We start from the raw sequence: 22,830 nt of genomic DNA on the forward strand, positions 1-22,830 counted from the left end.
TAGAGCTGATTCACTTTGTTACACAGCAGAAACAAACACAACATTGTAAAGCAATTATACTCCAGTAAAGATGTTAAAAAAAAAAAAAAGACTATTGTACTCACTTTGAATGGTGACAGGTGGTAACTAGACTTATGGTGGAGATCATATTTTAATGTGTAAAAGTATCAAATCAGGTGTGTTTTACACCTGAAACTAATATAATACTGTGTGTCACTTATAATTAAATTAAAAGTTAAAAATAAAAAGGACAGTTAAAAAAAAAGAATCTATAGATAGAATAAAATTGCACATCATAAAGCATTATAAGAAAGAATAAACTGAGTCTATAAATCATCCTTTTCTCATTGAATGTATACTCCTGTAAAATACTGTATTACCTGACCACTGCTAACGAAAAAAGGAAAGACATCATGGGAGTAGTAAACAAAAATATTCACCTATATAATGGTCTCTACCTTTGGCAAGATGATGACATTTTTTTAAAAAAAGAATTACAACATCAATCTGTAACACAGGACAGAAAGAAAGAAAAGAAGCAAGTCAATTTGAAAAAGCAGGGATAATTTAGGGGGGATGTCCATGAGCTCAAGTTTTCATTTCCCAGTCCTTAAGGAAGAAGCTGAACCAAATGTTTTGGGTGAAAAAGTTCAGAAAGAACTGGGCTTGGAAATATAACCAGAAATGCCCCAAAAGGGAGAAGAAAGGATTAATCATCCGGGGTCACAAAACCAAACCACTGGGACACCAAAGTTTGCTAAACTCATTCACATGATACAGCAGCTGCCATATTTTTCTCCTACTCTTTTGAGGCAGGAAATAAATATCACTAACCACAAAACATGTCACTGTTTAATACGATCTTGTTGTGGCAGAGTGCTTACATGGGAACATGCCCAGGAACATGGAAGCAATTAGTATGAATAAAGCTGACCCAGGTTCCTGTAGCTTAACCCTAAGGAGACCCCATGTTGCCAATGGGAGGGCAGTCTCCACTGACTTCTAGCACATGCACAACCACCTAACATGAACCGGACACACAGTGGAACACAGATTTTCAAGATGAAAGGTGCATGTACATGTGTGCACATTGATAAAAGTTTGGAAGAAGACACATCAAAATGGTAACAATCTCTATCTCTGGGTAGTGACATTCAATGTAATTTTTAATTCTTTTCTGGCACTTTGTTGTATTTTCAAATTCTATTCATTAGGCTGCTGTATATCAGAATCTTGGGAGTGGGGTGGTGATTTTACAATTTGGAAAAGATCATGAGGTGTTTCCCCTGCACGAGCTCCTCGCCTCCACCCTGCCCTGGCTCCTTGTAAATCATTTGCCTGAAAGGTAAGATCCCTACCGCAATCTTTCCTGGCTCCTCTCTTTTCAGCATTTCTTCTCAACATCTACCTGCCGTCCCTGCTGCACTTCTTAGGGGTTTTAAGTAGGTCGTAATTCCTGTTTTTGCTCTTAAATACCCTCCTCATTGGCCAGAGCCTTTGCCAGCTCTGGAGCCAGATAAACCGTTTCTCTTCTTTGTACTCCCCTGTGCAGTGTGCATTTTACTATCAGGATATATGGTATTTTTGTTAATTGGAATGAAATATTTTCCCCTGTAAATTGCTCCATATGAAAACTCACTCTAATTTCCTTATTGAATTCCCTTAGACACGTAATCTCTTTGCTTAAAAACCGATTGCAGTATTGAAGTTAATTATCAGTCTTTGTGATTTTCCCTATTAATCACCTAGCGACTGGCTTCTTTCTAAATCTTTTGACAATTTAAAGTTGACAACGCTATGTAAGAATCTGTCTAGAAAAATGAACTTAGTTGCATTTATCTATTTACATTCATGTCTCTCCCACTTGAATGCTAACTTCCTGTGGGCAGAGATAAAATCTTTATTTTCCAATTTATCTCAGAAACGTTACTTGAGTCCCAAACATGTGCCATGTACTCTACTGCAGAGCTACTCAGAGTGTGATGAGTATGTATGGTAATGGTCCTATTCTGTTTATGGTTCCGTGATGAGATAAATACAAAAATTGAGGATAGGTGTTTAGAAATGTTTGTAGCTATTTGACAGAGTAAATTTATGTCTGTTGAGGCTCAGAATAAGAAATTTAGGCTAGTATTTTGTGTGTCTCTTAATTTCACTTTTCCAATACTTCTTACAAAAGCATTGGTATGTGATGGATTGAAAACAAAACAAAGCAAAACACATCCGGTCCTTCATCACACATAGTTTTGCTGGCTCTGTTCTACTAACACTGGGTGTTCAAATATGAGTAAATACACATTTGCCTGGCTAACTTTTTGCTAGCTACCTCTTCTGAAAATATTTTCTCTTCCTTTCTCTTTGAATGAATGTGATACCTCAAAGGCCCACAGTTGGGAAGGGCCAAGTACTATATAACTTTCTTCGATCAGAATGAAATATTTTTTCATGTAAATTGCTCTATATGAAAACACCCTCTCATTCTCTTATTGAATTCCCATAGACACATAATCTGTTTGATTGAAACTGATTGCAATGTTGAAGTTAATTATCAGTCTTCGTGATTCCCCTTGGCAGTCACCTAGCAACTTGCTTCTTTCTAAATCATTTTAGCCAATCTAAAGTTGACAACACGATATGACAATCTATCTAGAAAAACTTACTTATTTCATTATGACTTACAAATACCTACAAATTCCTTTAAATATACCCTATTTTGGATTTATTAATACATTTACTTAAAACTCTCTTTGGTCTATGAATTAGTTCAGCTTATAATACTTAAAATTTGAAATAAAGCAATAAAATTGCATTTTCTTATAGTTATTTTAGAACAACTTATTTTTAAAACATAAAGAGAAATTATAAGTACACAAGCACATGATTAGCATTCTATATAGATTTCTTAAAAATAGTCTATCCCTGTTGTTTCTCAGTAAATTTCCTATCATTTTTCCTTACCTGACCTATGTTTTATTCACACTAACCACACCATTCTCCATTACAGCTTGTGCCTTGACACAAGCTGTTCTGTCTGCGCTTCCTCATTTTCATCTTGGGGATTTCAATCCATGAATTCAGACTTGAGTGATGCAGCATATACTCACTAAATCCTTCCTCAATTTCCCCACCGTATTATTTTCACCTCTGAAAGAGACTTGGCCTCTCTTTTACCTGTGTTTCTCCAGAGCTTTGTAGGAAGCAACTGCATGTGTTTCATATGTGCTTGTTGAAGAATTGACATTATTTGCTTTTCTATATGCTGTCTCCACCAGAGTGTAAATTATCATTTACTTCTATATTCCCAGCGACTAGCACAGTGCCCAGCACATAATAGATGCTTAATAAATTTTTGCCAACAAGTACATAAATGAATCGCTGAGAGTTTCTGATATATGTGTTTCTTTTCACAAAGACAAAAATAAGCTGGTCTTTCAAGTTCTCTTGTCATTCTGTCCTTTGATTCATTAGTGAACTAGAAATTCCAACACAGTAAACAGATTGTTGAACTTGTAAGAGTGTCCCTAAGGATGCTGTTAAGGAGAAATTGTGTGAAACATAATTGAAAGCAGAAAAGAGTCTATCAGGAGGATGGCAAAGCACTTATGAAGAAAAATTATGAAGCTGATCCCATCTTCCCCTCTTTGAAATTCCCTACCCTCTAGTAACATTAATAAAGAACAACATTTAGAATTCTGATTCTCCAGCAAAAGGAACTAAATTTATTTGCTACATGCCATAGCAGAGCTAAATGATTTGCTAATAGCACGCTTTTCTTTACTGCCTGCCTGTCCTTCCTCATTTAAACAGGTTACGTCTTTCAAGGAGCAACTCTGATTTCCTACAACACATTCTTCTACTCTGATTGCTTGGATATGAAGAAACACATGCAACACTGAAATATTTCAGGACTGAAATGCTGTCTTCCTGCTAATGCAAGATTTATAGTGAACAGAGAGAAGACGCTGAAAAGGGCCTTAAATCCTGCCCTGGGGACTATTTCTGCCAAATAGTCACCTGTATTAAAATGGCAAAATAGCTATCTTCAGATCAAATAATTAGAACATGGGGCTATTATATAGTAAAGTGCTCTTTATATTTTTTACACAGAATTTATTTCTTAGACTATTTGGAGTCTGTATCCAATGACAATATATTTGAAACAACTTGGGAGAGTTTGCAGTGACAACACACCCACACGTACACACCAATGAAGCTTGAATTATTCCAGACTTATATTCCTGACACATTGCATGTAAGCTGATTTTGCATAGTCAAATAATATAATAAATGACCAGGGAACTGGTTATTTAAAGAGCTACTACTTATTTAGTAAAAATAGCAAATCATTTTGAAATTCATGTGAAATTTCTAATTTTGTTCATTTGATAAATATGAATATTACTTTAAGAGTTAATCTGTGTACTCACAAAAGAAAGTAGAATGAGAGTAATAATATCCTTATAAATAAAACTGGTAATTAGATTACCAGTTATATTGATTAGATTCGATTGTCAGATGCCAGGCACTGTTTTCAGAAACTTCAGGGTGAAATCTGTCACACATATAGATATCCAAATTAAATGGTATAGTGTGAGGACAATATTGAGAGGAGTGAATATCGTCATTTTTTAAAGTAAATTGAATTTCCTGCCTCCCTGACATGCCTAGGTGTTTTGATGCCCAGTTTCTTCCATAGATTATGAATGTTCATACTTGTAGGTTTTTGGTATTCTCTAATGTCCTTCATTAATATTCTAGGATGTAAGCTTCTGACTATGGGCTGATTTGGTAGCCCATCATGGACCCCAATAATGATTTTGCTAAGGGTACGTGTAGAGCCATACATGTAGGGCTCCTTTGGGATTCCTTTATTTGCTTTCAGCTTCTGTAGAATGGCATGAAGGTCAATCAAGTTAGATTGAAATTCTTCAAGAATACCGAACAATGATATCCTAACTTTAAGAGTCATCTGTGAGTATTCTAGTAGGAATAAATCCTGGAGCATTGAGGCCGAGTAAAATATTTCTTGGAAAATAAAATGTTCATTTGGGCTCAAACATCCTACTGGAAACAGGCTGAGACATTTGATTTAACAGATATTTTCTACGATGAATTTCTAAGGAATATCCATATAAATAGGACAAGGACCCTACCACTAAGAGGCTCACAATCTGTTATGGGAGACATCAAATCAAAAGTCAACGTGACGAGGGAAAAACAAGGCTGAGAACAAAGCGCTTTGGAAGCTCAGAGGTAGGAGTGCTTACTTTTTGTCCAACAAGACTTGGGAAAATTCGCAGATGACACAACTTCTGTGGTTAGCCTTTGCGAAAGTTTTCCCTTTTTATGTGTTATTTTTATGGCAAAGGAAGAAGTAAGCCTAGCACTTCTGAAAATTTGTTCTCGCTTCCTTTAATCAACGAGTTCCTCTTGGCCATCAGAGTCTGGAAAGAGGCAGCTGGTACCACTCATTCGATGTCTTGGGCATAATCAGCCCATAGAGCCTGAATTCCAAGACTTCGATGTATTACTGCAAATCTACAGATCCTAGCCATCTTATTTTTCATCTGCCCTACATGTTACTTATGAAATGCACACTGTGTGTTAGGCAAGGAGCAGAGTAAACAGACACTGCTGTCTCTGCTTCCCAGAGATTTTATCGGTGGATAGAATTATAACCGAGTCCCAGATATTGCTGTTTTCAACCATCAGTCAGTTGCGTGGTCAAGACCACCATACAGAAAGATTTGCCAAGTGTCTGGTTTAATATCGTAAGTTAGATACTTTAAAATTTTTTAAAAATAAGCATTAACTCTCTCAGAATGCAAAGATAAAGGTAGGACACTACTCAGTCAGGTAAAAGGCACTCTAATAGCTGAAAGGCTTAATGCAGTTACATTACAACCAGGGAATACTCAGGGCCCAAAGGACCAAACTCTGAAGTCTATTTAAAGATAAGTAAATAAATAAAAAGAATAGTAAACATAATATATAGTCATGCCCTAAATTGTGGAGGTGGCCTATATACATACATGACACACATTTGGGAAAAATTTAGTTCAACTTCCTCATTTTATGTATAAGAAAATACAGAATGTCAAAATAGTTTTCTTCCCTGTTGCCCAACCTGTTTTTCTTCCTGGATTTTTGGATCTCTGTTAGTGGCATTACCAACTGTGCAGTTGCCTAGACATGACATCCTCGGATCAACTTTGACCCCTGCTTTTTCCTCACCTCCTATGTTAGGTCAGTCACCACTGCTCAAGTTCAAGTTCTCACTGTCTCTCATCTAACCTCTCAAACAGGCTTATGTCCTCTAGACTGCAGATTGCTCTCTTAATCTTTTCCTAATCTGTTCTCATGCTCTGCATTCTTTTTTTAACCATAGATATGATCTTGTCATTCTTCTTACATTCTTAAAACACTTCTTGTCATTCTTAAAACACTTCCCTGGCTTGCATCAGTTAAAGCCCTAGCAGGAAATAGCTGACATACTCAAACTGGGAAATTTGAGGAGCGTTTGATCAAGTGACAGTTTGCAAAGGTTTGGCCAGAATACAAAGAAACCAGTAGCAATGGTGCAGTAGGCTGGGCCAATGACATCATGCCTGTTACCACCCTAGGCTGGAAGGAGGCAGACTGAGAAGGGTACAGCTGTGGAATGCATAGGGGCTCCTCATGGACCTGTCACTGCCAGCAGCCACCTGGAACCATGCTGCAGGCAGGAGCCAGGGTTATGAATACCCAGCCCCCTCTCTCCTTCCTCCCTCAAGGTGCTCCACTTTGGCCAAACATATTATAAATTCAGATGAATATAAATTCAGCCCGTTAATGCAGTGCATAGAGGTCAGGTCTCCAGATCCACCTTCTACCCTCTCCATCCTGTTTGGTGAAGTGTAGAGGGTGGACTTGGGGGGACAGACAGAAGATAGCCAGCACTCAGCCCAATTTTTTAAAATAAGTTGAAATCTCCTTAAAATAGGCATTCAGAACATTTAACCACCTCTCTACCATATCCTTTTCTAAGTGTAATCTAATTTGTTCTCCCACCCCCATTCTATAGCTATGTCAGCCAATTTGAAAACCATAAGTTTCCACATTCTCTTTTATTTTCAGGAACCCTCTTTCTTCATCTCTGCCTGGCTTCTCCATCCTTCAAGTCTTTATACAATTGCTACCTTCCCTTTGCAGCCCTCTTCATCCATCTGAATTGCTGGCTCCCCAGAATATATCACCTCTATGTGATATGCCAAGGCTTGCCCCGGTGCACTACTCACTCCACTCTGAATAAGAGGAGTTCTGACTTCATGAAATTCCCGGCCACAGGGTAGGGAATGGGACTCTTCTGGGAGGAGCAGAGATGTGATCAGTTTGGGACAAAGACTCTTTTTCCTTTGAGGCCTCTTTTATGGGCCTGTTCTACCATTTCAGGATTAAAAAAACAAACAAAGGTGAGGATGAAGGGAAAACTATAAAAGAATAGGCTGCATAAGATTCTTATTTAAAAACAAAAAAGAGAAGAAAAGGAAGGAGGAAGAGGAGAAATCATCATTATCACACATGGTCCAATCCCATTTTTAAGGGGAAGATTTCGAAACCCTGCTCTCCATTTGGCTTTTCTAGCTCAAAGTAAACATTTAGCAGGGTTTGGCGGAGTATGGCCAATGTATGCACAAAGGACTGAGACTGGGGAGTTCGGTTCGTGGATCTTAACAGCTGTACTTCTTGAGGGCAAATGCACATGTGGAGAGAGCAAATGTTCGCAAGCGTTATGAGACGACCTTGGTCATTGCCGCTAGTGGAATTCCAGTTTGCTAAGACTAAGTATTCATTTCAGGGACCAAGGACAGGCTCACTAGTGACATTCTAGCTGCAAGAGCAGCTGAATGCCTTGAGGCAGAGAGTAAGTAAGGTTTTGATTTTGACTAAGAATAAATACCCATCGCTGGGTCCAGGTTAGGTCTATGCCAGGATCTCACACTGGAAGAGAAGCAAAACTTCTCCCTCCAAAGAGCCACATTATCATACAGGGTGTCAGCAGTGGGAAAGGGTCTGGGAGAAAGAATAATATTATAGAGATAGATATTTTATTTGGAAGTCAGGGCCACTTATTCATAAATCTCAAACAAGAACACCTGTAATCCTCATGGGCAGCTGGTATAGCTTTTGGAATCCTAATAACCTTCTTTCTTATCAGAAATATAAACAACAGTCATTCTTTTGATCCTTCTTTCCTTCCATTTTACCCCCAAAGTATTTTGTTTTACATTTCTACCATTATACATGCCATAGTCAAATACATATTATAATGGAGTTATGAGTCAGAAAGCATATAAGATGATAATCTTATATACCTTTGAGCTTTCTCAAGACTAGCACATGTTTGTGGCATTGAATAATGAGGCATTCCCAAGATCACATTCAGGTCTTATAATTTCCTAATCAGCAATCTTTTTACTGTTGCACATACATACAATCCTATGAAATTATTTAGAAAATTTTTAGAAAAGACATAGACATATCTTATTTCTCAGCATAACTGAATGAAATAGGTTTATTAATTTTTAACTTTGGTTAGTGTATTTATTAAATTAACACAATTCTTTAGGAGTAAGTGCCACAATGCAGCATAATAAACAGCAACTTATTGCATATTTTCCCCCAGGCAAAGATGATATAATCCAAAATAGGAAAGCTGTGGGTGTTATGTGGCTTCAGCAAATTAAGAATAAATAGTCCACTATTTATTTTGTATCCTTTAATCTAGATTTCTAGGTGTAGGCTGGATTGTCACATCTACTTTGTATGAACCACAAACAGCTCTAGAAGGCAGCTACATTTGTTGCTTCCTCTAAAGTGTCATGAGTAAAAATCTGGTGGATTTTGGACCATGGGGACAGGTGTAGTGGATACCTTTCAGAGACCTTTTATGATGACCCCACCCACCCACCCAGCAGCCACGTTTGTACTATTGATCCTGCCCCATAGCTCACCCACAGTTGATTTGACCAGAAATGGGATCTTGACCCAAGTGGGCTAATCAGAGGGTTATCCTTTGGAATATGGAACGGAGACATAAAAACAAAGATATAGTCTCTCCACAGATCTGGGGACATAATGAGTAACAAACATCCATTCTCTAGTCCACACCTTTTTCTTATATAGACAGAGAGAAAAGGAAGTATGTCTTCAGAGAGAGAACCAACAAGAATGAAGCAAAAAGCAGCAGAGATGAGAGGCAGATGAAGAATACTGCTGGGTCCAGGGCTTCCTGAGGTCTAATCTCTTTATTCCTACCCTTGTGCTCTGGAAGACATGTGCATTGTTACACTAAATTCTTTATTTTGATTAAGGTGCTTGAGATGCTTTCTTCCCCTGCAATCAGAGTGTCCTCACTAATACATTCAATGGCAAGTAGCTAACAGAAAGGTCAGAGAATGTATAATGAAATCCAAGAACTGCATCTCTAAAAACAACTTTAAGAGTCTCGTTGCTGTGCTTAGCATTGTCTGAGCATGCAGTGCTCCATCCTATGTTTTTAAGAAATTAATATAAAAATGTTTCTTTCAAGTTACTGAAGGGCCTCTTATGCTACAGATTCTTTTTATAAAATCTAATGAAAAATCTTAAGGTTAAGGTTTATTTAGAGAGGATGATGAATTTCCTGCTTACATTAATTCCTGCCTATCTCAAAGTTTTGGTATTATTTTCAAGGTGAGTCATTGTTATCATTTAGCCATCTCTTGGCCAAGCATTCTAACTTGCTTTAGGGCTTAAAAGATTTCATGCAAAAAGACATTTTTTAAAAGTTAATGTGCAACATTTTAATTTAAAAGTAATTAGTAGACAGGAGCAATGTTTTTGGTGATGGTCAGAAGTATGGATAATGTTCAATAAAGTATAGATAGCCTTCAATGGGCGTGTATTGGGTATCAGTTATGCATACAATGCTAGAAACTGGGGATGTAAAGATAAGAACTGGTTAATATGGAAATAGTTTAGTAGTAACACTACATAATGGAGCTATAACTGTCTTCTTTAGGATAACATGCTGACAACTCAGTGACTGACCCTGAAGGGATGCCAGGATATTTTTGCTTAATATCAAAAATACATGAGTTTGTATAGCTCTGCCAGGCAGAGGGTGTGAAAAGCCATGCACTTTGGGGAAATGGTGAGACTTTTCCCAAGGCTAGGGTGTATGTGGAGGGTGCAGATGGTGGAAAATTAAACTTGGTGCAGTGGTCTTTGAACCCTGCCACTTGAGTTTTCCCTAAAATAATTTAGAAAAATATGCATCTCCTTTTACATTTTCATGTTAATATCTAAAATTTTTATGATAAGTTTAGTGGTTGCAAAGAATATAATTTCTGAAATATTTTATATTGGGTACTTTAAAATTATGGAATTTGTCTGCCATCTCATCTAAATGACAAAGCCAGTCCTGCTAACTATCCAATCAACCAAATCAAACTTAATTTTCAGAAAAAGACTGACTTCATTGTTAAACTCGGATGCATATGTTAAAATGTGTCCCAGGGAATCTAACAGAAAATGGTACAAATGGACTTATTTAGAAAACAGAAACAGACTCACAGACATAGAAAATAAAGCAAAGGGGAAAGGGTGGGGGGAAGGGATAAATTAGGAGTTTGGGGTTAACAGATACACACTAGTGTATTTAAAATACTGTACTGTACAGTTTGGCACAGGGAACTATATTTGATACCTTGTAAAAACCTATAATGGAAAGTAATCTGAAAAAGAATATGTGTAATACGCACATATAACTGAATCACTTTGCTGTACACCAGAAACTAACACAACATTGTAAAACAATATACCTCAATTAAAAAGAAATCATGATTTCAAAATCTAAGTGGGAAAGGAGAGAAAGAGGAAGAGAGACAGAGAAAGATTGGGAAACTGAGAAGATAAATTTGGCAAAGATTCATCTCCTGTTCCCCTTTCAATATTGCTTATCTCAAATCTCTGTTGCTACAGGAATCTCTTTTTGGTAAGTTTCAGGATAAGTGTAAGGTAATGAGGACATCTGGGAGAGAAGAAACAAGAGAGGCAATGCCCTGGGGCCAAATGCACCTTTCTTAGTCAGAAGAGAACCTCTGAAGTTTGAGCATCTGTAAATTGACTCCCCTGAAACTGTTTGTGCCACAAATCCTTGAGAAGTCTCTGAGGCCTCAGGGTAAGCCTCCCCCAGTCCAAAGGACTGGCAGAGGGATGGTGGTAGCTCTGGGTTGGGTCTTCCCCACCTTTGGGCCGAGGCAGGTCCAAAGTAGGAACTTCCTCACTGTGGCCTCTGGGGCAGGGTGTGCAGTGAACAATTCAGGAGATCACTTACAAGAGAAATACAAATATCACTGTCTGGAGTGATATTTGTTTGGGGGAGTTATAGGGAATAAAAGCACTGTCTTGAGATTTTGGAAATCAGAAGAGAAGGTACTTGTGAGAGAGAAGAGGGGAGGGTGGTAACTCAGCAGTGAGGAGCAAAGAGGAAGAGAAAGTGTAAACTTACAGAAGAATGACAGAAATGGAAGAGAGAAAGGAGAGGCGGCTCTGTCAGGCTGGGCTGTGCTGCCACCAGTGTTCGCCTGAGAGGTCTCTCCATAGCCCTGACAATACAGGCTGTCCAATAGGAATCTGGAGAAGGTGTGAAATTTAGGGTTGTTTCTGAGGACTCCCACTGGTTGTATTAATATGACAGCTTATTTATATACTGCAATGATTAATTTTATGTGTCTACTTGGCTAGGCTATGGAGCTCAGTTGTTTGCTCAAACACTAGTCTAGATGTTGCTGAGAAGGAATTTGCAGATGTGATTAGCATTTACAGTCAGCAAACTTTAAGCAGATTACCCTCCGTAATGTGGGTGGGCCTCATTCACTTATTTGAAGGCTGTATGAGAAAAGACTGAGATTTCTTGAAGAAGAAAGAATTCTGCCTCAAGACTGCAGCAGAAAATCCTACCTGTGTTTCCAGTCTGATAGCTTGTCTGGCAGATTTCGGACTCAAGCCTGCACCATCAACTCTTACTTGAATTTCCAGCTTGCAGGCCTGTCCTGCACGTTTCAGGCTTGCCAGTCCCCACTATTACAGGAGCAAATTCCTTGAAATAAATCCCTCTCTCTTAATATATTACATTATTAATTTTCTTATTAATACAATTAAAATATTAATTATTTCATTAATATTAATAAATATAATTTATGTAACTAATATTACATAAATGTAATATATGAATATGTTATTCTTTATATAGAGATATATGTTAATTTGAGATATCTTTATATATTATATACTGATATATTTAAACATGATAAGACTATATAGTAATATAACAATAGTTATATAATAATTACCAATGTATTAATGATATATATTGTATAATATATTATGTTTATACATTAAGTATATATTATGTATTTGATATTTAAAGATATATATATACACAGAGAGAAAGAGAAAAACAATAGGCTATCTAACCAGCTAGCTAGCTTTCTATCTATCTGTCTTATCTTTCTGTTTCTCTGGAGAATGCTGACTAATACATGTATTTCCTAGCACAAAACCAGTATTTCACATAGTAGCTTTGTTTCTGTTTTTCCCCACTACGTTAAGTCCAGACTGATTTTCATTCATGTTTGTATCCACACTGTCTGACATATTTTAGGCACATAAGAAAGCACTAAAAAATTAATAGGGGACTTCCCTGGTGGCGCAGTGGTTAAGAATCCGCCTGCTAATGCAGGGGACACGGGTTCAATCCCTGGTCCTGGAAGATCCCATGTGCCATGGCACAACTAAGCCCAGTGTGCCACAACTACTGAGCCTGCGCTCTAGAGCCCGCGAGCCACAACTACTGAGTCTGTGTGCCACAACTACTGAGCCTGCGCTCTAGAGCCCACGAGCCACAACTACTGAGCCCACGCACAGCAACTACTGAAGCCAGCGCATTCTAGGGCCCGTGCTCCACAACAAGAGAAGCCACCGCAATGAGAAGCCCACGTACCACAACAAAGAGTAGCCACCGCTCAGCACAACTAGAGAAAGCCCGTGTGCAGCAACGAAGACCCAACGTAGACACAAATAAATTAAAAAAAAAAAAAGAATTAATAGATGAGTAAGATATTCTTAATAGTAATGGATTAAAATGTTGTATTTTTTTTCTAACGAACACTATAATTCTATAATAAATTTGCCTTAATTGATGATATCAAGATTGGTGTCTGCTAATTAACATGACTGCAGACTGGACATCTGAGGAGAATTCAAGTGGGAGCACATACAAGTTGGCACCAACGAAAATGCAGTTATCCAGTGCTCTGTGACACAGAGATCTGCAGCAAATCTAAATCTCTGACCACAAACTCAGGTGTGCAAGAGATGATGCATTTAAAGGAGGCAAGGACATACAATGGAGAAAAAACAGCCTCTTCAATAAGTGGTGCTGGGAAAACTGGACAGCTACATGTAAAAGAATGAAATTAGAACACTACCTAACACCATACATAAAAATAAACTCCAAATGGATTAAAGACCTAAATGTAAGACCAGACACTATAAAACTCTTAGAGGAAAACATAGGAAAAACACTCTTTGACATAAACCACAGCAAGATCTTTTTTGACCCACCTCCTAGAGTAATGAAAATAAAAACAAAAATAAACAAATGGGACCTAATGAAACTTCAAAGCTTTTGCACAGAAAAGGAAACCATAAACAAGATGAAAAGACAACCCTCAGAATGGGAGAAAATATCTGCAAATGAAACAATGGACAAAGGATTAATCTCCAAAATATACAAAGAGCTCATGGAGCGCAATATCAAAAAAACAGTTCAACTAAAAAATGGGCAGAAGACCTAAATAGATATTTCACCAAAGAAGACATACAGATGGCCAACATGCACATGAAAAGATGCTCAACATCACTAATTAGTAGAGAAATGCAAATCAAAACTACAGTGAGGTATCACCTCACACCAGTCAGAATGGCCATTACCAAAAAATCTAGAAACCATAAATACTGGAAAGGGTGTGGTGAAAAAGGATCCCTCCTGCACTGTTGGTGGGAATGTAAATTGATACAACCACTATGGAGGTTCCTTAAAAAACTAAAAATAGAACTACCATATGACCCAGCAATCCCACTACTGGGCATATACCCTGAGAAAACCATAATTCAAAAAGAGTCATGTACCACAATGTTCATTGCAACACTATTTACAATAGCCAGGACATGGAAGCAACCTAAGTGTCCATCGACAGATGAATGGATAAAGAAGATGTGGCACATATATACAATGGAATATTACTCAGCCATAAAAAGAAGTGAAATTGAGTTATTTGTAGTGAGGTGGATGGACCTAGAGTCTGCAATAGAGTGAAGTAAGTCACAAAGAGAAAAACAAATACCGTATGCTAACACATGTATATGGAATCTAAAAAAAAAAAAAAATGGTACTGATGAACCTAGGGGCAGGACAGGAATAAAGACACAGATGTAGAGAATGGACTTGAGGACATGGAGGGGGGGAAGGGTAAGCTGGGACGAAGTGAGAGAGTAGCATTGACATATATACACTACCAAATGTAAAATAGATAGCTAGTGGGAAGCAGCAGCATAGCACAGGGAGATCAGCTCGGTGCTTTGCAATGACCTAGAGACGTGGGATAGGGAGGGTGGGAGGGAGGCTCAAGAGGGAGGGGATATGGGGATATATGTATGCATATGGCTGATTCATTTTGTTGTACAACAGAAACTAACACAGTATTGTGAAGCATTTATACTCCAATAAAGATCCATTAAAAAATTTCATTAAATCTTATTCTTAGCCCTTACCTTGTTCAGTTTATGGGAAAGTCAATCGCTTTCATTATTGGGGTGATGTGTTTCCCATACAGGTGATGGGAAGATGGGTATTGGGTAGGAAGCCCCAGGGTCCTGAAGGGCACTGTAGGTTGTGAGGTCTTAGTTATGCATGAGCCCAGCCCACAGAGGTCCTCCAGGTGCAGCAGCTCTTGGCCTCTGTTCTGTATGTTGGCTAGAACATGGGAGTCTTGGTCTGGAACACCGGTGCTTAGAGCCAGCCTCCCTAAGCATGTCAAGAAAGGATCCCTTTGGCAGTTCTGCTGCCTTTCCCAGGCACTACCAGAAAGTGGGACATCCATCGCCTCATGCCTTTTTAATTTGGGGAGAATGTCGGATTCAGTTTTCTGGTGTCATCAAAAATGTTCCTAACATAATTGGAAAAGTAAACTTAATGCTTTTTATTTAAAACAAGAGTGATTATCATTAAGTAGCTCTTGCTTTCTACCCAGAAAAATAAATCCATAAAGTGTGGAAAACTAAAGTTACCAGTATGTAATATGGGGTGAAAGGAAAATATAGCAAATGAAATGTTTCAGAAAATTGGTCTGCCACAGCAATCAAAGGCATCACTTACCTTACTGGTACTTTTCTCTTGGCAAGAAAACACAAGACCGCTACTATTATATGAGTCGTCAGGAAAGCTAATCCAATACCCAGGAGGGTCCATATATCTGGAATTTCAAACCAATGAAAAATGTAAATATTCAGTGGAAAATATTAGAGACTCCAAAACTCAAGTGACTGTGGTCACAATGTAACCTACTGTTCTGAGTGTCCGTGAAATCAGCAATGGGAGGGTTAACCTTGATATGGCAACGATTTCCCTTCCATCCTTGTCCACATCTGGAAATGAGATAAAATGTAATAGTTGGCAAAAAAAGAAGTGGAAACATATTTTAGCAGTATTGTCATGGAATAAAATGATGAATGTCAATAAACAGTGAGATACCAGGAATGTGGGTAACTTTGATACGAAACCAAAAATGTTAAACCAAAGCAAAAAGATAATTAAATTGTATTCTTACATTATTGTATAAGATGATTTTTTTTAAAAATATTTATTCCCTTCTTAACTTTATCTGTAAGGTGGGGACTTGATTTCTTTATCTATAAGGTGAGAACAAGGCTAATTTCTTGTTTTCAAAAATTGACTTCACTTTTCACCAGTGTCAAATATTACTTTACTTTTTCATTTGTCTCAAACTCAAAAGCTAGCACATTTTTCAACAGTGAATGGATTTCAGTTCTTTCAGATACCAATAGAGAATATTCAAATTATAGATTAACATAAATATAAATCAGTATTTTTATTTCTCGTTACAAGGGGATGATCCTTCAAGTTCATAGATTTGGAATCAGGTTAAGGATCAAATTGAATATACCATCAGTCCTAGAGGATTTCACTACCTCTGCTATATTTAGGGACATACGTGATGAAACTTGTAACACTAGGGACATCTCCTCTGATATGGATGGCCTTCAGAAAGTTCAGAATTGGAGACTAGCTTGTGCAAAGGGAGACGAGGTTTATTTCTAAGCAGTGAATGTGTCAGAATTTCTCTGGTGGAATGTGTTTGCATATGAGTGTGAAAGCTTATGTATATATTCTTGTTTACCAAAAATATCAGGATACAAATTAAGAAAGGTTTGGTTGAATTTCCTGCCAAATTCATGGTACATGCTATAAAATAGGATTAAAAACTAGCTTTTGAATGTGTGTGCTTAAAAGTGGTGTGTTAGAAGCAATGCTTCTTCAGCACACAGTTAATTTTTTTTTTCTCAGTCTCTCTTTTGAATTTGAAAATCTGAATGACCAATAGCAATTTCTTCAAAAAAGCAATAGCTTGTCTAAATATAAAAAGCTTAGTGGTTCAAGGAGGCCCATAAGAATGCCTTCTTTCCTTCGTAAATACTCTTTAAAAAGTAGAAATTTAAGATAATTTGATTGTTTTTGATGTCTCTGACATTCAAATTAAAATAAATTAGAATGTTTAAGATTGGAGTATTTGTTTTTTATTCTCATAAACCTTAATATGTATTCCTTATCAGTTCTTAGGTTGGCAATATGAATCTGCATGTAAGTCCTTCACATTTTGCCTGGACTCCCTTAAAATCTTCCTGAATGGGGTGGGTCCTCAATGCTTGTCTTGGAACACGGAGACATGCAGTGATGGTATGCTAGAATTGGCACACTGAAGTTCCTTTCGCTTTGACCAATGGCAGTGAAAGGAGTTTCTCTGGTCCCATCTCCCTGAGGACTGTAAGCTAGAAGTGAAAACTGAGCATCCTGTCTGCTCTACAGTTTGGCGGACTCATCTCCTCCAAGGTGATCACAGATCTCTATTAAAGATCATTGAGACGTTTTAAAAAGAAAAGGCTAGTCATCTTCTCTATTACTTTTCACAGGCAATCTGGGTAGGGAAGCGTAGACATTTCACTCAACTATTTATTTCTCCTTAGCAAATCAGCAATATTAGCATACCAAAGGAAAAATAAGAGACTGACTTTTCCTGAAGAGATAATGCAAAGATTGTTGTTTTTAGTAGTAGCGTGTTGGGTAATATTATAGTTGTTGGGGGTGAAGGGCGAAGGCTCTTGTGGGGAGAAATCAGATAGGGTAAGTGGATGAGATATTGGGAAGAACTGGGTGTGCTTTGGCTAAGTGGACGCCAGCCAACCAGAGCAGACCAGTCCCAGTGGCCATTCCAGCCACAGCTGTGGGAAAGCTGGGTGGCTGTTAGAGTCCGGTGGGCGTGGGGAGTGCTGCATAATTGGTGCCAAGAGTGAGGTCCCTAAAAGAATGGGGCAATGAGATTCACCTTATTTGCTTGACAATTAAGGACTAGATAGCGCTTTTTAGGTAATGTTTTAGCTATTTTATGATTAAACAAGATCAAATGCAGTGGTGATTCCACCTCTTGTGTAATCCAAAAGGATCCATAAGGACAATAAACATTTTATAATATTTGTGCTAAAGACTAGGATACCTCAGTCTAAATTAGAATGCATGTTCATTTTGTTTTAATGTCAGGAAAAAAGAAATGTTAGATGTGATGAAATTATTTTGGAGGTCTTTTTCATAATGAGTCATAAGAATCGGTTTAATGAAAAAAAATTAACTGATAGCTTGACAAAAGGGAAGAAAATGACTTGTTTTTATTCAGAAAGCACCCATAAGAGAAAGCTTTTAAGGAAAATTTGATTTATTCTGAGCTAATCTGAGGCTGTGTGTTTTATCACTTATTTCATATACCTGATGAGTGTAAGTCTAACACTGGAGAATTTCAGCCTTATTTTTAGAATGATGGAAGTTCACACTACCACTTAATTATCCCCCAGATTCATTTAACCACCCACGCTCCTTCCCTTCCCTCCACCAAATCATAAGCATTTCTATGGTTTGGTTGGGATGGAAGCACAACCTGACCTCTAGAGTTAATCTCATTTTCCTTGGTGTAGCCTTTTGCCTCAGGACCCTGTCCAATGCATTCCTAATCAACAGTGATTGGTTCATAGAGAGACATGGACGTAAGTTTGTCCAGTAAGAATTTTGTCACCAGTGGGTACATGTTGATGGATATTTGTGGTAAGAAATATCCTCTGCCCAACTCTGATGTGAAAAAGGAAGAGTATAGCCCTGTGAAGCTACCATTTTGTTACAAAAGCAAGCCTGAGGATAAAACAAACAGGAAGACAGAGCCTAGGAAATCATGGAGAAATGGAGGAACAAACTTAATGGCATTGAAAACTTTTCAATCCATTCCTGTTTCAAGCCTGCTCTGGGTTTAGACTTTTTAGATACATGAGTCAATAAATTCTTTAATTGTCTGAGCCAGTTTGAGTTTGGTCTTCTATTACGAGCACACACACAAAACCAGTTTTCCTACTCTTTCATTTTGATCCCTGAAGTTCTCCTCATTAAATCAATAATCCTTTATTCAAAAAATATTTATTGAATGTCTACTATGTACAAGGTGGTCTGCTAGATATAAAAAGGATGGGCAAGACATGCTTGAGAATTTGTAGGAGCATAAACTTGGGAGATAAAAAACACATTTAAAAATAAGTAAGAGACAAAGCAGAAAATAAAATATATGAAGTATAAGAAAGGTAAAGAAAAGTGCTAAAGAAGAAGATGAAAAAAATAGCTTCAAGAATCTATTTTTCCAGAGCCAGAAAGTGAAAAAATGTGTAGTCTCAACTAGACATGAACGGAACAGGTGATATATTAAGTTATATTTATTCCAAAGCATTATAAATTTATGTATGTATTATATAACAATGTTTCAGAGAAAAATGGTCATCTAAGTATATAGAAATCATCTATGACTGATGGGATCTCGAGAGGTATGTTTGAATTATGTTCAGATTATTAATGGGATGCTAAACTAACCTCTGGATTTCCCAATTCTTTACTGCAGTATATTTTTTTAGCCATACTTACTCTAATTTTATAGTTTTTTATGTCTGTAGAAGGAAAATCCCTTCATAAGGAGCATGCATTTTGAATCTAGTCCAGATTAGATTTATCATTTAGCATTAGAGCAGTAGACTTGTTTTTCTTTTTATTAGGCATGTTTACAGCAACACATTATGATTATTAAAATCATGAATATCATTTTTTGTTTATAGAAACCAATATCATCCTACAATGACATTCATGCCTCAGAAAACTACAATATACTAAGCCCCATAGAGATTGAATTGAACACCTGCTGTGTGCTAAACAATATTCTAAATGCTTTAATGTATTACTTGTGAAACACTAATGTTACAAGATACGAGTTATTTCCCCATTTCATAGTTGAGGAAATAAAGGCCCAGAGTGGTTGAGCAGTAAGTCACCAGAGGTACACTCTGAACTAGACTTTAAACTACATCTCTGGCTCTCGTGTTATGCTCTGTTCACTACACGGTTTTGCTTCCTATGGTCTTCCTGAAGTTGGAATATAGTTGTTTATAATAGCAGTCAACTTCGCAATTTTTGTCTGTTAGGAGAGAAACAGTGGGGATATTCCTGAGCCTCATGGTCTGAAAACTCCCATTTATCACATTAAGCTTTACCTTGGAAACATCTAGGTGTAGGGGAGGCAGATGTAGAGCTGGGAAAAGAGTAAGTAATGAGAGTCAGGGCACCTGGATTTCAGGCTAGACTCTGCCACTTTCTAGCTATGTGGCTTTAGGAGAGTCAAATCACTTCAGTTTCCTATTTATAAACAGTAAGAATTACAACTTACCTAACAAGATGTGTAGGAGAATTAAATAAAACAATGCATGTGAAAGTACATTGTTAACTGTAAAGTGTTATCTGTGTCAGGCTCTTTGATACCCAGCCTTTTGCTTTCTGGTGTAAATCATGCTCCTGACCATTCCCTGCCCTAACATACTGGCCCTCCAGGGAGCTGGCATCTGACAACTGCCCTGTCTCCATCCCTGCCTGAGCATCAGTAAGACTTAGGGAGCAGTGAAAAGACATTGCCACAGCTTCTGTTTTCATGACTTATTAATTATGCCATTTAAAAAGCATTTTTACATCTGAATATGCCTGGAGGTTCTTGAGCCAGTTATACAGGGAGGGGAAGGAAAAGCAGGTGTTTAGGATGCTCGCTGCTTGTGATGAACATTTCCTCCCCCCACCCCGCCCCGCCCCATCCTCTGTGGTTTCTACCCGTCGGAAGTACTCCAAGGGGGGAGAAAGTAGTGCCGTCCCAACTTTGCATGAAAGCATCAGCTCAGACCGAGTGCTTTCTGCTCCCTAGGCTGAGCCTGTGCCAGCAGAAGGGGAGTGGGACAACTGAGGTAGCCCCTAAAGGGCCAGCCTTGTTGTCATGGATGAATTCATTTTAACAGAAAACAAGAAAGCAGGAGAAGCCACTAAATAATCTCTGAGTCACAAAGCACTGAAATTCCACATTGAGTACCAGTGATTAATTTGCTTGGACTAATTTCCTCCTTGACTAATTAGCTGCAGCATATTTTATAACATTTGGAAGTATTAGGTAGAGCCCTCTTGAAAGAGAAAGATAAACTTCCCACTCTATCCATGCATAAGGGCCTGTTTTCTTAACACAAACAGGAGAAAGGGAGAAATAAAATGTGATTAGACTCTTTCAGCCAGAGCCAACACCCTAATCTTTCCTAACTTCTAACAGGTCTTCTGCTACTAGTAGGTAATAAGTGAGGAGTTATAATAAAATAACAACTTATTGCTGGGTGTGCTTGGGAACACCCATTCATTACTAACACCTGTAACAAAAAGATCTCCCATCCTTTCTGTCATTTGTGTGCAGGTCCCAGTTCATCTGTCTCATTGCCAGGAAAAACAAATGAGGAGCTACACATTTTCTAAGAATGTGTTCATGGGTTAATTTGGTGGGAACCAGCAGAGGGTTTACTCTGTCCTTTTTAAACTACTTGAATTGTTCAAATAAGTGTAAAGTAACAAAAGACAAATTTTATTTGTCAGTTATTTCATAGCATGTTGATATTTGAATATTTAACTTTGGATTTTAATTAGCTGACCTGATCCAATACTTTTTACTGATTCAGGATAATGGGGAGAACACATTGGATTTTAATTAGCTGACCTGATCCAGTACTTTTTACTGATTCAGGATAATGGGGAGAACACATTGGATTTTAATTAGCTGACCTGATCCAGTACTTTTTACTGATTCAGGATAATGGGGAGAACACATTGGATTTTAATTAGCTGACCTGATCCAATACTTTTTACTGATTCAGGATAATGGGGAGAACACACTGGATTGCATTTTTCCTAACAATTATGAAACCCTTTAAAGGGAATCTTAATCTTATTTTGAAATATGACATTCCAAGCATCAGAAAGAGATAAGAATTTTATGTTTAAAAAAAAAAGATGTATAAGTTTAAAAGTTTCTGAATCCCCATATCCATTCTCCACTTCATCATCTCAATCACCAAAATTTCATCAATTTACCTGCTAGACATCTCATACATACATCCTCCTGCCCAATCCTGCTTTGGCCACATGGCCAAAGGCCCTCATGGCTCCAGTGCTGTAACAGGTCCGTAACTGGGTTTCCTGCCTACAGACTGATGTCACATCATGTAACTTCCCTGATTCTACGCCTTCACTGCGTTTACACAGCTGTGAGAATCCTGTCTAGATGAAGTGATTTCATACAGAGGCTCTACTCCAATAGGGCCTCTTGATAGCACAGCAGGTTCGATCTCAATTCTCCCTTTGCTCACACACCCTTTACTCTTATTTGAAACCCCTTCACTTAAGATACTCTTTCACACTCCTAGGACTTTCTAGGACACCCATTCTCATTAGCTGGAAGATGGCTTCACTTCTTATCCATCTAGCCAACTCATATTTATCCTTAAGGACACAGACCAAATAACATGTCCCCCTGGAAGCCTTCTTTATGCTCCTGCCTAACTTAAATGGACCATCTTTGGTTCTGGGACACTCTGCAAACTCCCATGACAGCACTTAACACACAGTACTGTTAATTGTCGGTTTCCTTACAAATTTTTCTAGACTATAAATTTTTCTAAGGTAAAGACTATACCTCTTATACTCTTGTATGCTCCAATGAGCACAGTCCTGCTCATAGATATTTACTGAAAATATTCACAGTCATCACAATAATGGTAGTTAAGTGGATAATGTGTTACAGTTATCAAAGCACATTCATTTTAATTAAAGTCCAAATAGTCCAAATGGTATCTTGTTTAACCATGGTAACAGTCATTTACAACTTTAGTATGTAACAGAATCACCTGGAATGTTTGCTAAAACAGATTGCTGGCCCATCCACAGAGTTTCTGATTCAGTAAGTCTGAGGTGACTCCAGAATTCCATTTCTAACAATTTTTTAGGTGACACTGACTCTGCTGGTCTGAGGCCACACTTTGAGAACCACTGCCTTAGAACACCCCTTGAGGTTA

At 37.8% G+C, this 22,830-nt stretch overlaps 1 protein-coding gene across 1 annotated transcript in view; it reads right to left on the reverse strand.

Annotated features, from left to right (window-relative positions):
- The window catches only part of MALRD1 (MAM and LDL receptor class A domain containing 1), a 608,926-nt gene that overhangs the window by 14,146 nt on the left and 571,950 nt on the right, over nt 1-22,830 (reverse strand). Inside the window, exons 38-39 of the mRNA XM_057542012.1 lie at nt 15,653-15,732; nt 15,464-15,560 (exon numbers count right to left, since the gene is read on the reverse strand). Coding sequence (XP_057397995.1) covers nt 15,464-15,560; nt 15,653-15,732 — 177 coding nt within the window. The remainder of the gene's footprint in view (nt 1-15,463; nt 15,561-15,652; nt 15,733-22,830) is intronic.

Source organism: Balaenoptera acutorostrata, chromosome 3, assembly GCF_949987535.1.
Source record: "Balaenoptera acutorostrata chromosome 3, mBalAcu1.1, whole genome shotgun sequence".
Taxonomy (NCBI): domain Eukaryota; kingdom Metazoa; phylum Chordata; class Mammalia; order Artiodactyla; family Balaenopteridae; genus Balaenoptera; species Balaenoptera acutorostrata.